The 13,823-nt window shown below is 36.0% G+C and overlaps 3 protein-coding genes and 1 pseudogene across 3 annotated transcripts; 2 read left to right on the forward strand and 2 right to left on the reverse strand.

Moving 5' to 3' along the window:
- Positions 1-1,055: 1,055 nt before the first annotated feature.
- LOC126847644 (histone H4-like) lies at positions 1,056-1,367 on the reverse strand. The gene has a single exon (XM_050588027.1). It carries the CDS (start codon positions 1,365-1,367, stop codon positions 1,056-1,058), a length of 312 nt encoding a protein of 103 aa, XP_050443984.1.
- A 6,203-nt stretch (positions 1,368-7,570) lies between these two features.
- Positions 7,571-7,921, forward strand: LOC126847645 (late histone H2B.L4-like). The gene has a single exon (XM_050588029.1). The coding sequence runs from the start codon at positions 7,571-7,573 to the stop codon at positions 7,919-7,921; it is 351 nt and encodes a 116-aa protein (XP_050443986.1).
- A 1,203-nt stretch (positions 7,922-9,124) lies between these two features.
- On the reverse strand, positions 9,125-11,409 carry LOC126847640 (death-associated inhibitor of apoptosis 1-like; annotated as a pseudogene).
- Positions 11,410-11,782: 373 nt separating this feature from the next.
- LOC126847646 (uncharacterized) lies at positions 11,783-13,250 on the forward strand. Its single transcript, XM_050588030.1, has 2 exons — positions 11,783-11,830; positions 11,898-13,250. The coding sequence occupies exons 1-2, from the start codon at positions 11,783-11,785 to the stop codon at positions 13,248-13,250; spliced, it is 1,401 nt and encodes a 466-aa protein (XP_050443987.1).
- The last annotated feature ends 573 nt before the right edge of the window (positions 13,251-13,823 follow it).

The raw sequence follows: 13,823 nt of genomic DNA on the forward strand, positions 1-13,823 counted from the left end.
TAATGGTTAATACTAAATTTATTTAAAGTTAGACATAAAATAAAGAATAAATAAAAAAAAATGTATTAGACAAGCTGTCGCGAAAACGACATTTTCAATATATAATAAAATGATTATAAACGGATAAATATAGCCGGCGCTCCTATCTGAAACATACTTAATCAATGTTATATTAATTGGCGTATATATTTGCACACATCGCAAAACACAGTAAATATACATATATACCATTGTCCTTGTAAAAAAATATTACTTAAGAAAAAAAGCAAAAATAAGTTTAGAAGCGGACCAAATGCAATTAAAAAAAAAAATCGGTAAATACCGAGAGAGAAAAAATGAAATCAGGCGACTGCGGATTATATGAAAATAAATAATTGTAAATGTAAACATGAATGTTCCCGTCATTAAATTATCATGTGCAATTTTGTCATAACTAAAAGGAGAAGATCGGAAATTGATATGACATACTAATCATAATAATTCTATATTTATTTGCAAATAATTCCGTGTTGTAGGTACATAGATAACTGCTTGTCTTTCAGGGCGGACAACTACCTAGGGGGGAGGAATGGTTACTTGCACCTACATGCAAAGTATAAGAGTTTGTATTATTTTTAAGGGCGTCCATTTACAATAATATTTTAAAAAGTCTATTTCCACAGAAGCTTTCTTTGATTTTAGGTATCTACCTAACATTTCATATATCACATTACAAATCACAGAAATGCCAACTTGTGACTTTACATTTACTATCGGCTAAACCTTTAATTTATTTGTGTTCAAGTAAGTAATATAGTTATTATTTATTTCAAACATGGGTTTGTTAATGATTAATGAATATATTAAACATTTTATAATAATACCTATCCTATAATATTCCTACCCTCCTATAATCCTATAATAATATTATAATATTAGTTTTTATGTAGCCGACTGCGAATTGCATTTGACACGTTAATAAAAAAAAAAACTATTGTAATACTATGAAATAGTAGTCCTATAAGGATCGTTTTAACTGACCGTAGGTAAGATGCAAAGCGAACGGTCGGCGGGAATTAACCTCCGAAACCGTACAAGGCGCGGCCTTGGCGTTTCAAAGCGTAGATCACGTCCATGGCGGTGACGGTCTTTCTATTGGCGTGGTCGGTGTAGGCGATTGCGTCAAAGATCACCTTTTCCAGGAACGTTTTCAAAACTCCGCGGATCTCTTCGTAGATCAGACCGGAGATACGTTTAACACCACCGCGGCGAGCTAACCGACGAATGTCCGGCTTGGTGATTCCTTGGATGTTGTCCCGGATCACTTTACGACGACGTTTGGCGCTTCCTTTTCCCAAACCTTTTCCTCCTTTGCCGCATCCAGTCATTGTCGCTGATTGTCGTTTGGAGAGCTGCTGTAAACTGAAGCATCAAGCAACACATCGAATAATGCCCAGCCAACGTTTTTGCGCCGTACTTGTATGATCGGGCCGTCACGCGGGCCAATTACAGCGCGGTATCGCTAGCCGTATCGGCTATCGGCTAGCCGTTCCGTTGACCAATGAGAACCCGCGCAATCGATCCGAATTTGTATATCTACAAGCACATTCGGTTTCCGGAGACAAAAAACAAACGCTATCATGTTCTCCAACAAAGCCACGACGAACACACCACGGATTGTCATGCAAGGTCAACAAATCAAATGGTCCCACTCGACCAGATACCTGGGAGTTCAAATCGACCGGAGGCTCAACTTTTCCCAGCACATCAACAAGACGGTCCAAAAAGCCAAAGCAGCCAAGAGAATGCTATTCCCGGTCATAAACTCAAAGAGCCCCCCTCTCCATCAACACAAAACTGTCAATATACAAGCTATATATCAGGCCAATCATGACGTACGGAGGAGCAGCCTGGGCGTCAAACCTTTCAGAAACAAGTTGGAAAATACTCGAAACCGTCCAAAACACCACGCTCAGGGCAATAATAAATCCAGCGCCATTTGCGAACAACACGGCAGTAAGAAACAGCACGAAAATGCCAACAATCCGAGAAACCATAAAGAAAGCGACACAAAACGTATACAAGAAGCTTGAAAACACCCCCCACCAACATCTCAAGCTAATCACCACCCGACCAGCTACAAGAGAGCGTCACCACAAACGACCCCTCAGCATCGGAAGTTAAAACACTAACGGAAGAAACCAAACAGGGAAAATAAAATCCACAGAGATTCAAGCCAATATATCAAACTCCCTGGAAGAAGCAAATAGCTTGAAACAGAGGAACAATCCAAACCAGCAATGCAAAAATTTCCGGAGACATATTCGACCGTTTCGAGTTTTACAGACAATCTACTATCTACCGACATGGCCCGTACGAAGCAATCCACCTGGAAATCTCCCGGAGGCAAGGCTCTCAGAAAGCAGTTGGCCACCAAAGCCGCGAGTTGCGTTGTAGATACGAGCGGAATCTTTCACGGTGTTTTTTGATCGTTGTCCCAGTTTAGTAACGTTCCTGTTGCGGCCGATAGCATGCAAGCAGACCGCTTGACCGGTTCCGCAACCACCCACAAGTTAGATTCCACTTGTCTCCGTCTAATTTCAATGTGGCTGTTTTTTTTTATACTCTCACATTGCGTTGATTTCGAGTTAAGTTAACCACGGTTAGATAATAACGGTTGGGAACAACCGAATTATTGTTCTCCACACTAAGGAAACATTAAAAAAAAAACATCCATCCGTCTGCGTTATGTTTCGTCTTCGCCTGACGATGGTTATTTAAGATAGACGAGGTGGATTAATAATTAGTATAAAATGTAGTAAACGTGTGTGTGTGTTTTAGTAAAATTCAACAACAGAGTGATATCCGATGACGGACTTGGAGGTTATAAAAATGACAATATACAGCACTAATAAATCGTATACTATTTTATACGTATTATAAAGTCTACATTTGTTCCTCATATACTTTATTTATGTAAAGCCATTTCCGGGCTTACTACAATACGGAAAGAGTCTGAATTAGTAGTATGTAATCTAATTGATAAGAGATAACAGTACTTTGTACTTTTACATGGTACAAGCATCGTCGAGTTGTAACATTTTTTAAAATTTAAAATTTTCCTCCCTTCTTTGTCTCATCATATAGTATGATATGTAGCCTAGTGGCAAAAATAGAAACTAATGTCTCCATAATATAATATAATATGTCAGACCCGATTTACTATTACGTTTATTCGAGCTAAAAACTACAGCATTTCCGTACGGGTGACGGTCTGCCGGTATTCCTACAAGCAATCAACACCATGAGACTCAGCATAACTTTGTAAAGTTTTACGCACGAGCAACATAGCCGAGTAATACAATACACTGATATAATATATGATAAAAAAAAAACTTACCGTGAGGATTAATATTGTTAATGCATATTATTAATGTAAATAATGTATAAGAATTGTAAATAATAAAAAACAAGATTTTCCGTGTCATCGGCGATCCTCGTGTGACGTCACAATCAAATTTAAATTTTAGAATAAATTGAAAAAGCAAGATTTGTTCTCGACGACGCTTGTAGAATGTTTCCACGCACTACCGACTGCACCCATCATAGTGAATGTAATTTTAAACATTCACGGATTCACCGGCCAGCAACCGTGCTCGCATTACGGCTCACGGTATCAGGGTGCCAGGACGCAGCGATGGCCGTGGTGGTGATTGTGACACGTTTGACGGCGGCGATTGTAGCTGCGGCTCGCGGTACCAGAGTCCCAGGACGCAGCGGCGGTGATGTCTGTAGCCACGGCCCGGCGGCTCTGGACCTCTAGGATCCTGGTAGGATAATGAAATAAAAACTAATTTTACAATGTGTGAAACCGTCGATTCGAGTACTGTTATCTCTTATCAGTTAGATTAAATAAAATAGGATATAATATTTAACAACCCTATCTTATTTTTTAGATTTTTTCGAAACTTTTTTTTTTATGAAGATCGGGGAAATTTTTAATTGTTAATCTGGTAACACTGCATATTGGTGTAGAAAATATTTTACGATGTGTGAAATTTGTCCGACTGCGATTCCGGTGAAAACATAAAAAAACCGGACGATAGCCGTGCCGACCCGGACAGAACCCGACGATAGCCGTGCCGACCCGGACAGAACCGGACGGCTGTTGAGTGGAGTACGAGAGACTTCGTCTTCGGTGTATGTCTACGACAGAAGTCTCGCGCGCGCGAACCCGCACCTCTATATATACCCTCTGACGGTGGGTGGAGACGTTAGTTTCTAAATATGCCGCTAGGATATATGTCTATACATATATATATATATACATATATATATATATATATATATATATATATATATATTCGAGAGACGCCGTCGGCGGTCCTCCATGAGACGTCCGTCTCATCCAGTACCTGGACAGAGTCTGTCGCGCGCGCGAGGCATAGGGTGTATATATATCATATTAGATACATTAGTTACTATTTTTCCCACTAGGATATCTATTATAATATATACATATACATATCATATGATGTGACAAAGAAGGGGGAAAATTAAAAAAAAATGTTTTGAACACGACGCCGCTTGTAAAATGTACACACACGCTACCGACACAAGTACTGTTATCTCTTATCAATTAGATTAAATAAAATAGAATATTACATCATATAATTTTATGTTGTGACAAAGAAGGGGGGAAGTAAACATCCGTATAAATGGCCACGGCGGTAGATTAAATAAAACAGACTATATTAGCTATGTTCATGCATAGAGCTGTAAACTTTCGGCGCATGCGCAAAAAAATATAATATCATATCATATCATATAATGATGTGACAAAGAAAGGGGGGAAAAGTAAATATACATGTATATGGTGTACGGTGGTAGATTAAATAAATAAAATATATTATGTTGTGCCAAAGAAGGGAAAAAACTTAAAAAATTTAAAACAATGTTTTGAACTCGACGACGCTTGTACAAGAGTATTCCAGCATAGAGCTGTAACCTTTCGGCGCATGCCCAACAAAAAAAGAATATTATATCATATCATATGATGGTCTGACAAAGAAGAGGAAAAAGTAAATATCCATATATGTGGCCACGAAGGTAGATTGAATAAAATACTAACCTAACCTATCTTATTTTATTTCATATATTACAAGTATTGTTATCTCTTATCAGTTAGATTAAATAAAATAGAATATTACATCATATAATTTTATGTTGTGACAAAGAAGGGGGGAAAAGTAAATATACATGTATATGGTGTACGGTGGTAGATTAAATAAATAAAATATATTATGTTATGCCAAAGAAGGGAAAAACTTAAAAAATTTAAAACAATGTTTTGAACTCGACGACGCTTGTACAAGAGTATTCCAGCATAGAGCTGTAAACTTTCGGCGCATGCCCAACAAAAATAGAATATTATATCATATCATATGATGGTCTGACAAAGAAGAGGAAAAAGTAAATATCCATATATGTGGCCACGACGGTAGATTGAATAAAATACTAACCAAACCTATCTTATTTTATTTCATATATTACAAGTATTGTTATCTCTTATCAGTTAGATTAAATAAAATAGAATATTACATCATATAATTTTATGTTGTGACAAAGAAGGGGGGAAGTAAACATCCGTATAAATGGCCACGGCGGTAGATTAAATAAAACAGACTATATTAGCTATGTTCATGCATAGAGCTGTAAACTTTCGGCGCATGCGCAAAAAAATATAATATCATATCATATCATATAATGATGTGACAAAGAAAGGGGGGAAAAGTAAATATACATGTATATGGTGTACGGTGGTAGATTAAATAAATAAAATATATTATGTTGTGCCAAAGAAGGGAAAAAACTTAAAAAATTTAAAACAATGTTTTGAACTCGACGACGCTTGTACAAGAGTATTCCAGCATAGAGCTGTAACCTTTCGGCGCATGCCCAACAAAAAAAGAATATTATATCATATCATATGATGGTCTGACAAAGAAGAGGAAAAAGTAAATATCCATATATGTGGCCACGACGGTAGATTGAATAAAATACTAACCTAACCTATCTTATTTTATTTCATATATTACAAGTATTGTTATCTCTTATCAGTTAGATTAAATAAAATAGAATATTACATCATATAATTTTATGTTGTGACAAAGAAGGGGGGAAGTAAACATCCGTATAAATGGCCACGGCGGTAGATTAAATAAAACAGACTATATTAGCTATGTTCATGCATAGAGCTGTAAACTTTCGGCGCATGCGCAAAAAAATATAATATCATATCATATCATATAATGATGTGACAAAGAAAGGGGGGAAAGTAAATATACATGTATATGGTGTACGGTGGTAGATTAAATAAATAAAATATATTATGTTGTGCCAAAGAAGGGAAAAAACTTAAAAAATTTAAAACAATGTTTTGAACTCGACGACGCTTGTACAAGAGTATTCCAGCATAGAGCTGTAACCTTTCGGCGCATGCCCAACAAAAAAAGAATATTATATCATATCATATGATGGTCTGACAAAGAAGAGGAAAAAGTAAATATCCATATATGTGGCCACGACGGTAGATTGAATAAAATACTAACCTAACCTATCTTATTTTATTTCATATATTACAAGTATTGTTATCTCTTATCAGTTAGATTAAATAAAATAGAATATTACATCATATAATTTTATGTTGTGACAAAGAAGGGGGGAAGTAAACATCCGTATAAATGGCCACGGCGGTAGATTAAATAAAACAGACTATATTAGCTATGTTCATGCATAGAGCTGTAAACTTTCGGCGCATGCGCAAAAAAATATAATATCATATCATATCATATAATGATGTGACAAAGAAAGGGGTGGGAAAGTAAATATACATGTATATGGTGTACGGTGGCAGATTAAATAAATAAAATATATTACGTTGTGCCAAAGAAGGTAAAAAACTTAAAAAATTAAAAAAAATGTTTTGAACTCGACGACGCTTGTACAAGAGTATTCCAGCATAGAGCTGTAAGCTTATATTATAATATAATAGTATACTATGTTATAATATAACTTATATTATAATATAATATTAAAAAACCTATCTAACTTTATTTTATGCATCACAGGTACTGTTAGCTCTTATCAATTAGATTAAATAAAATACAATATAACATCATATCATATAATGTTGTGACAGAGAAGGGAAAAAACTAAAAAAATTTTAAAAAAATGTTTTGAACTCGACGACGCTTGTATAATGTACACACACGCTACCGACACAAGTACTGTTATCTTTTATCAATTAGATTAAATAAAATAGAATAGTACATCATATCATTTTATGTTGCGACAAAGAAGGGAGGGGGGGACCCTCACTTTGTGGAGTGTAACTGCTGCCGTGAAGTGTTAGTTATCGTTGTCGTTTTGTCGTTACAAGTCGTACTTCTTAATTGACATCCCAACGTTAAATAAATATAGCTGTAAGTTAAGCAAATCATTCAGAACATCCGGCGTCCACCAGTTATCGGCTCACTATCTCGCGACCGCAGTTTCTATGGTGACAGGAGGTAAATCCGCAAGCAAGATCATGAAAATATCCGACAAGAAGCGCAAGCCCAAGAGGAAAGAATCATACAGTATGTACATCTACAAAGTGTTGAAACAAGTTCACCCCGAATTGAGTATGTCCACCAAGGCCATGAATATCACGAACAGCTTCGTTACCGATATTTTGGAACGCATCGCCAACGAAGCAAAGCGTCTGACACATTACAACAAGCGGTCGACCATCACCAGCCGGGCAATCCAGACCGCCGCCCGTCTCCTGTTGCCTGGTGAATTAGCCAAGCACGCTGTCAATGAAGGCACCAAAGCTGTGGTCAAGTACTTTAGTTCCAAAGAACCTTTTTTTGATAATAGTCACGCTACATCCATGTAAACCGGCCTTTCGGCAAGGTCACCAATTATACTGATGTACGGTCATATTGTTAGTATTTTTAGTACCCCAACCCCATTTAAATAAATAATACAAAGGATGTAGATAACCGAGGTATCATCTATGTTTTATGGTTTATGTCGATAACGTAAATAAAACAATAATTACGCCTCACACTTACAACAAAACAAAACAGGTTAATTGAATAAATTAAATTATAAGTTTATGTCCAATTCTATTTATTCGCTTATACTGTTTTTTTTTTTTTAAATGATCACTACTAAAATACAATTTTGGTACATAAAAAAAAACAAGTTTTGACGCTTTGTACAGTTTTACAAAGGCGAGGATCTGGTTGTGTTTTGTGGAAAACGAACATCATAACGTTTTCTCCTGCAATTTCCTTAAGTCTTTTCCACAAGGTGTAAATTTGCACGGTAGGTACAGGTGGTCTAACTACATTTTTGATAGCCGGGGGTGTGCAGTCAACTGTATCGCACCGTGAGCTCTAGTAAATCGATTTATTTTTCAATTTCAACCATAGGCTACCGTGGTCTAATCACGGTCTTGTATTGAGTATAGACCGTGGTTCTATCAAAACGATGCGTTACTAGCGTAGAATAATATCAAGTAGCAATACAGAACAAATTATTATTTATTCAATGATATCAATCCACCATTCGCGTTTTGTATAGCATCTATTGCGATACACGCCTGTATAGCTTGGTCGAAATTAGTATTCAAGTAGAAAATAAAACACAACAATAATATGTTTAAACACAATACTATTAAACATAAAAAACACACAGTATAAAATATATAGAGAATAATATATACAACGTACGTTACAGTTATAACAGTGTCCGTAATAGAGTGGTAAATTCAACACCTTAATACTATGTCTTATATATGATATAATCTAGGTTACAAATGTAATTGGGCCTTGTACAAAACAACTTTTAAATAGTACTCAATGAGTTCTATAGTGTTTGTCTACTTAAATAATAATTACATATTTGTGTATCATTAAAAATGTACAATAGGTACTTTAAATCATGAACATGAATATAATATTAGTATTTTCGAATTCACCTTTTAGTAGAACTGACTTAGCAACATTCAATTTTACTTCACTTAACTATAGTCATCGTATGGATAAATCTTTGGTATCCACCGAGTCACTCAGTGATTCTATGACCCCCCCCCCTATAAGTACACTTGCATAGTGCCATAGGACGGTAATAAACACACGGGACATTCAGACATCTTCGTCGCACATTTTACACATGCGTAAACGTGTCTACAAGCTATAAATGCAGCTTCCATCTCTTCTTTATGACACACTCTGCACAACATTGGATTAGCTGGATCATCAGGACACTGGGAAGAACTGCATGGTAACTGATTAAGACTTTCAACTTTGTCTTCGTTTTTATTTTCGTCCATATACACATAAACTCTCATTACCATTGTAAATGGTTGCCTGCACACAGCACACTGGTCAAGAGTCATTGCACATTGTATGCAAGCGATAACATGACCGCAAGGGATAAACGCCACTTTCATTTTTTCTTTAAAACATATCTTGCACATCATTGAATCAGGTATAGTGTTCGGGTCTTGCTGGGATAGGCGTGGATTGATTTCAGACAATGATGCAGTCATTTGATTGCTGTATGTGGTTTCAGGATGATCATCACGTTTTCTAATCAGAAAAATAAACAAATAGTTCAAACATAAAACAAACTATTGATTGATTATTAATAAAAAAATGATTAATACTTATATTAATATAAATTATAAATTGTGCGTTATGGTAAAAAGAATGTGATCTACAGTTTAAAATACTCATTAAATGTGTGACCCTGTTAAATGGCTTTGGGACGTGCGCTCAAATAACAATTCTGTATACAAAAATTGAAAAAAATGTAAATCCAGAATTGTGAAATTTATCTAAATTATATTTAGCAATTTAGACCAAGTGATGTTTATTATACATATTGTATTCAAGGTAAAATACCTCAGATTGTGAAGTTAAAAGACGATGTGACACCCGATAAAACAAAAAAAATTATGAACTCGTGAGACTCGTAGATAATAAACACTTAGTTTTTTTATAAAACAGAAATTAAACAAAAATAGGTATTTGATCTTTTATTTTGACTTAAATTGTAATATATAGAGTTAAAAAATGGATCTTGTAAAATAATCAACAATACAATTCTTTATTTCATACTATTTTACTACATTATAGTTAAAATGTCAAACTCACATTTTAGTAGAGCTGACTTTAATATTACTTTCGAAAACATAATTATCTTTATGATTGGCAACAAACTTGGTCAATTCCTGTAAAAATATTTTTAAATAAGTTTCTTGTACGTAATACGAAATAACTGAAGAAATACTGACTTCTTGATCTATCGTAGGAAGTTCTTTTTGTTTACCGAGAGGTTTATCTACAAACGTTTTGCCTTTACTTAGTAGCACATAACTACAATTTGGGGACCATCGTGCATGTTCTGTCCATGGTTCGTCGTCATCCTCCCAGTCCTTAAGACCTTGACTACAGCAGAAACATAACATTTGGTCATTCTGGCCATCACCTATACGAAAACAATAGAGAACAAATGTAACATTAAATTACGACAATTGATAAAACAAAATCTATAATTACCTATATAAAAGAAGCCGGCTTCACAAAGAGTATGAGTTTCTTGTTTCATCTTTTTCTCACACTTATCAAATGTTGCCAGACGTGCGTCATAAGTAGCATAGTCCTTATGGATAGGAGCGTTAAGTTGCTGGACTACTCCCAAAGAATCCAAAAAATTTTGAATCTTTTTTCTTTCTTCATTAGAACTCTTGTCCGACGGTGGAGATCCGTATAAACCACAAACATCATATCCTATTAAGAAAAACGTGGTATAGTTAATTATTTATACTACTACCATAAACTAATGATTTTTCAGATCAAAAAGTAAAATCAGAGAACATCATTTTTTAGAAAGATCTTTAAATTTCATTAGACTCAACTTGATTAAAAATGTTTATTCTAATCAGTTGTATGTAATAAGTAACACTTGCCTGTGTTTCCTTTGAAAAATGGACATTGTGGAGATTGACGTTTATGCTCTACAAGCGGATCATCACCACATTGCCAATAATCAAACTCCTTGGAGCAAAACATGCAACGTACACGATCTTGCTTGCCTAGGTAATACAATCCTGCCTTTGCCATTTGATCAGGTGTTAAAAATTCCAATTTCCATCCGTCATTAAATGTTCTCAAGCGGTTTTCAAATGTAGTCAAGTCCCACAAAGGAGTTTCATTTGCCGATTCAGGTTGACTGCCAGAAACTAATTCAGGCAAGGGATGTGCTGTATTCAATATAATAGTACAACCATTGGCCATATGAATAACATTTTTCTCATGCTTTACTATATTCCTTAATTTGTGTGCTAACATTATGATTGCGTGATGGACTCATCTGTAAAAAAAATTATACGATAACCATATTTATTTTAAATAATACCGATAACCGACTTTACTGAAAACATGATTTAATACTATACTAAGGCCACTGAGAGAACGCTACTGGGCGGCGACCAAAACTAGTCCATTCTCGCGCATTCCCCCCACTAAACGCTGGTTTCCGCCGCCGGCGCCACCGTCGCTCACCGTCGGCCACCACCGCCGCTGCCGACGTCACGGTCAGTGGTTGTTTGTATACAGCGTGAACTGTAGTGTTTACTTTATTTTACGTTTTGGCATACATACACCAATTTTTTGTTTTTTGCGAGTTTTAGCTCACTATTGTTTTTAGTGTTTTCCTATTTTAGTACTTAGACTACTAGGACAACATGGACCACGTCGAGATTTCTCCTTCAAAAAAAAATCCTCGTGGAAAAGTAAGTTTTGTAGGACTATTTTTCTATTGCGAACTCTTAATTTTTAAATATATATTATTTTCTTTAGTTTGTTGGGACTGGTCAAAAGCAGATTATCATCAATCTGTACAAAGACAAACTCAAGCAACAACTTGAAAACCCAGACAGCCCGCAATTGACTTACAGACAAATGCTTGTCGAAATTTCCAAGGCAAGTGGTATTGGACAACGAACAATACAAACAACATTGGCCGAGTATAAAAAAGAAGGTACAGTTTCATCGCCAAACAAGAAAAAAATAAGACTTACAATACTTGACAAAGTGGACGAATTTGATAAAAATGCCATTAGGCGAAAAATACATGGCTTTTGGTTGAATCGTGAAGTACCTACACTTGCGAAGATGTTAATAGCCATTAATGAAGATGAAACTTTACCGAATCTTAAACGATCGTCATTTCAAAAAGTGTTGAAGGAACTGAAATTTGTTTATGCAAAAAAATCTCGCTGTAGTGCCCTTCTTGAAAGAGAAGACATACAACGTTGGCGCCGAAAATACTTGGATCAAATAAGGCAATACAGAGCACAAAACAGACCAATATATTACTTGGATGAGACATGGGTCAACGCAGGTGAAACGCATAATAAAAAATGGGTCGACAGTACGGTCAAGTCATCCCGTGACGCATTCCTCAGAGGCCTCACCACAGGACAAAAGGAACCCTCAGGTAAAGGTAAGCGACTCATTGTATTGCACATCGGATCAACTGACGGCTTTGTACCTGGGGGCCTTTTGTGCTTCGAATCCAAAACCAACTCGTCAGACTACCACGATGAAATGAATGGCGCTACGTTTTTTGAGTGGTTTGAAAAAACTTTGCCATTACTCAAAGAAAATGCCGTAATTGTAATGGACAATGCTTCATATCATTCCGTTAAAAAATATCCAATTCCAGTGATGTCTTGGAAGAAACAAGAGATTATAGATTGGCTAGAAAGTAAAGGAGAGATCGTTACCCAGCCAACAATAAAAGCGCTGTTGTTAGAAAAAGTTCAGACATTGAAATCGCAATACGACAAATACGTAATAGATGAGTACGCCAAAGACAACAACAAAACTGTACTAAAATTGCCTCCATACCACTGCGAGCTGAACCCAATCGAGCTCGCGTGGTCATCTATCAAAAGCTATGTCCGGACGCATAACAACACCTTCAAATTAAAATACGTTGAAGAATTATTAAAAAAAGGCGTGGAACACGTAACATCGGAAATGTGGACGAATTTTGTTGGGCACGTCGTAAAGGAGGAGGAGAAATTTTGGAACATCGACAGCATAACCGACGAAGTTATGGACGCAGAACCTGAAGAAGGAGCACGTCATATCCTAACGATAGGAACAGGTGATACAGACACCTCAGGTGACTCAGATTCAGACTAGGATTGATTACTTGGTACTATTTAAATGTTGGGTAAAAGTCTAGTTTAGTCTAATTTAATTTTAAAATGATCTTAGTAAATAAATTATTCTCGTTGAGTGAGCATAGCTCATGAGAGATGAACAAAAAAAAGGATCAGTTGTGCAATGAAAAGTTACCCGGCTATAGCCGGGTCGACTGCCTGCTACCGCTTGGTCGGGGTCCTTTTTTTTACACGCGCTTTACCTATACGATTACAATATCAGGTAAAATTTAATTTTAAAATAACCTTAGAAAATAAATTATTCTCGTTGAGTGAGAATAGCTCATGAGAGATGAACAAAAAAAGGATCAGTTGTGCAATGAAAAGTTACCCGGCTATAGCCGGGTCGACTGCCTGCTACCGCTTGGTCGGGGTCCTTTTTTAACACGCGCTTTACCTATACGATTACAATATCAGGTAAAATTTAATTTTAAAATAACCTTAGAAAATAAATTATTCTCGTTGAGTGAGCATAGCTCATGAGAGATGAACAAAAAAAGGATCAGTTGTGCAATGAAAAGTTACCCGGCTATAGCCGGGTCGACTGCCTGCT

This window comes from Adelges cooleyi, unplaced genomic scaffold, assembly GCF_023614345.1.
Source record: "Adelges cooleyi isolate 19-005CV unplaced genomic scaffold, UGA_ACOO_1.1 ACOO_flye_CR_arks_rails_tigmint_CR_PRNA_113, whole genome shotgun sequence".
In the NCBI taxonomy this organism is placed as follows: domain Eukaryota; kingdom Metazoa; phylum Arthropoda; class Insecta; order Hemiptera; family Adelgidae; genus Adelges; species Adelges cooleyi.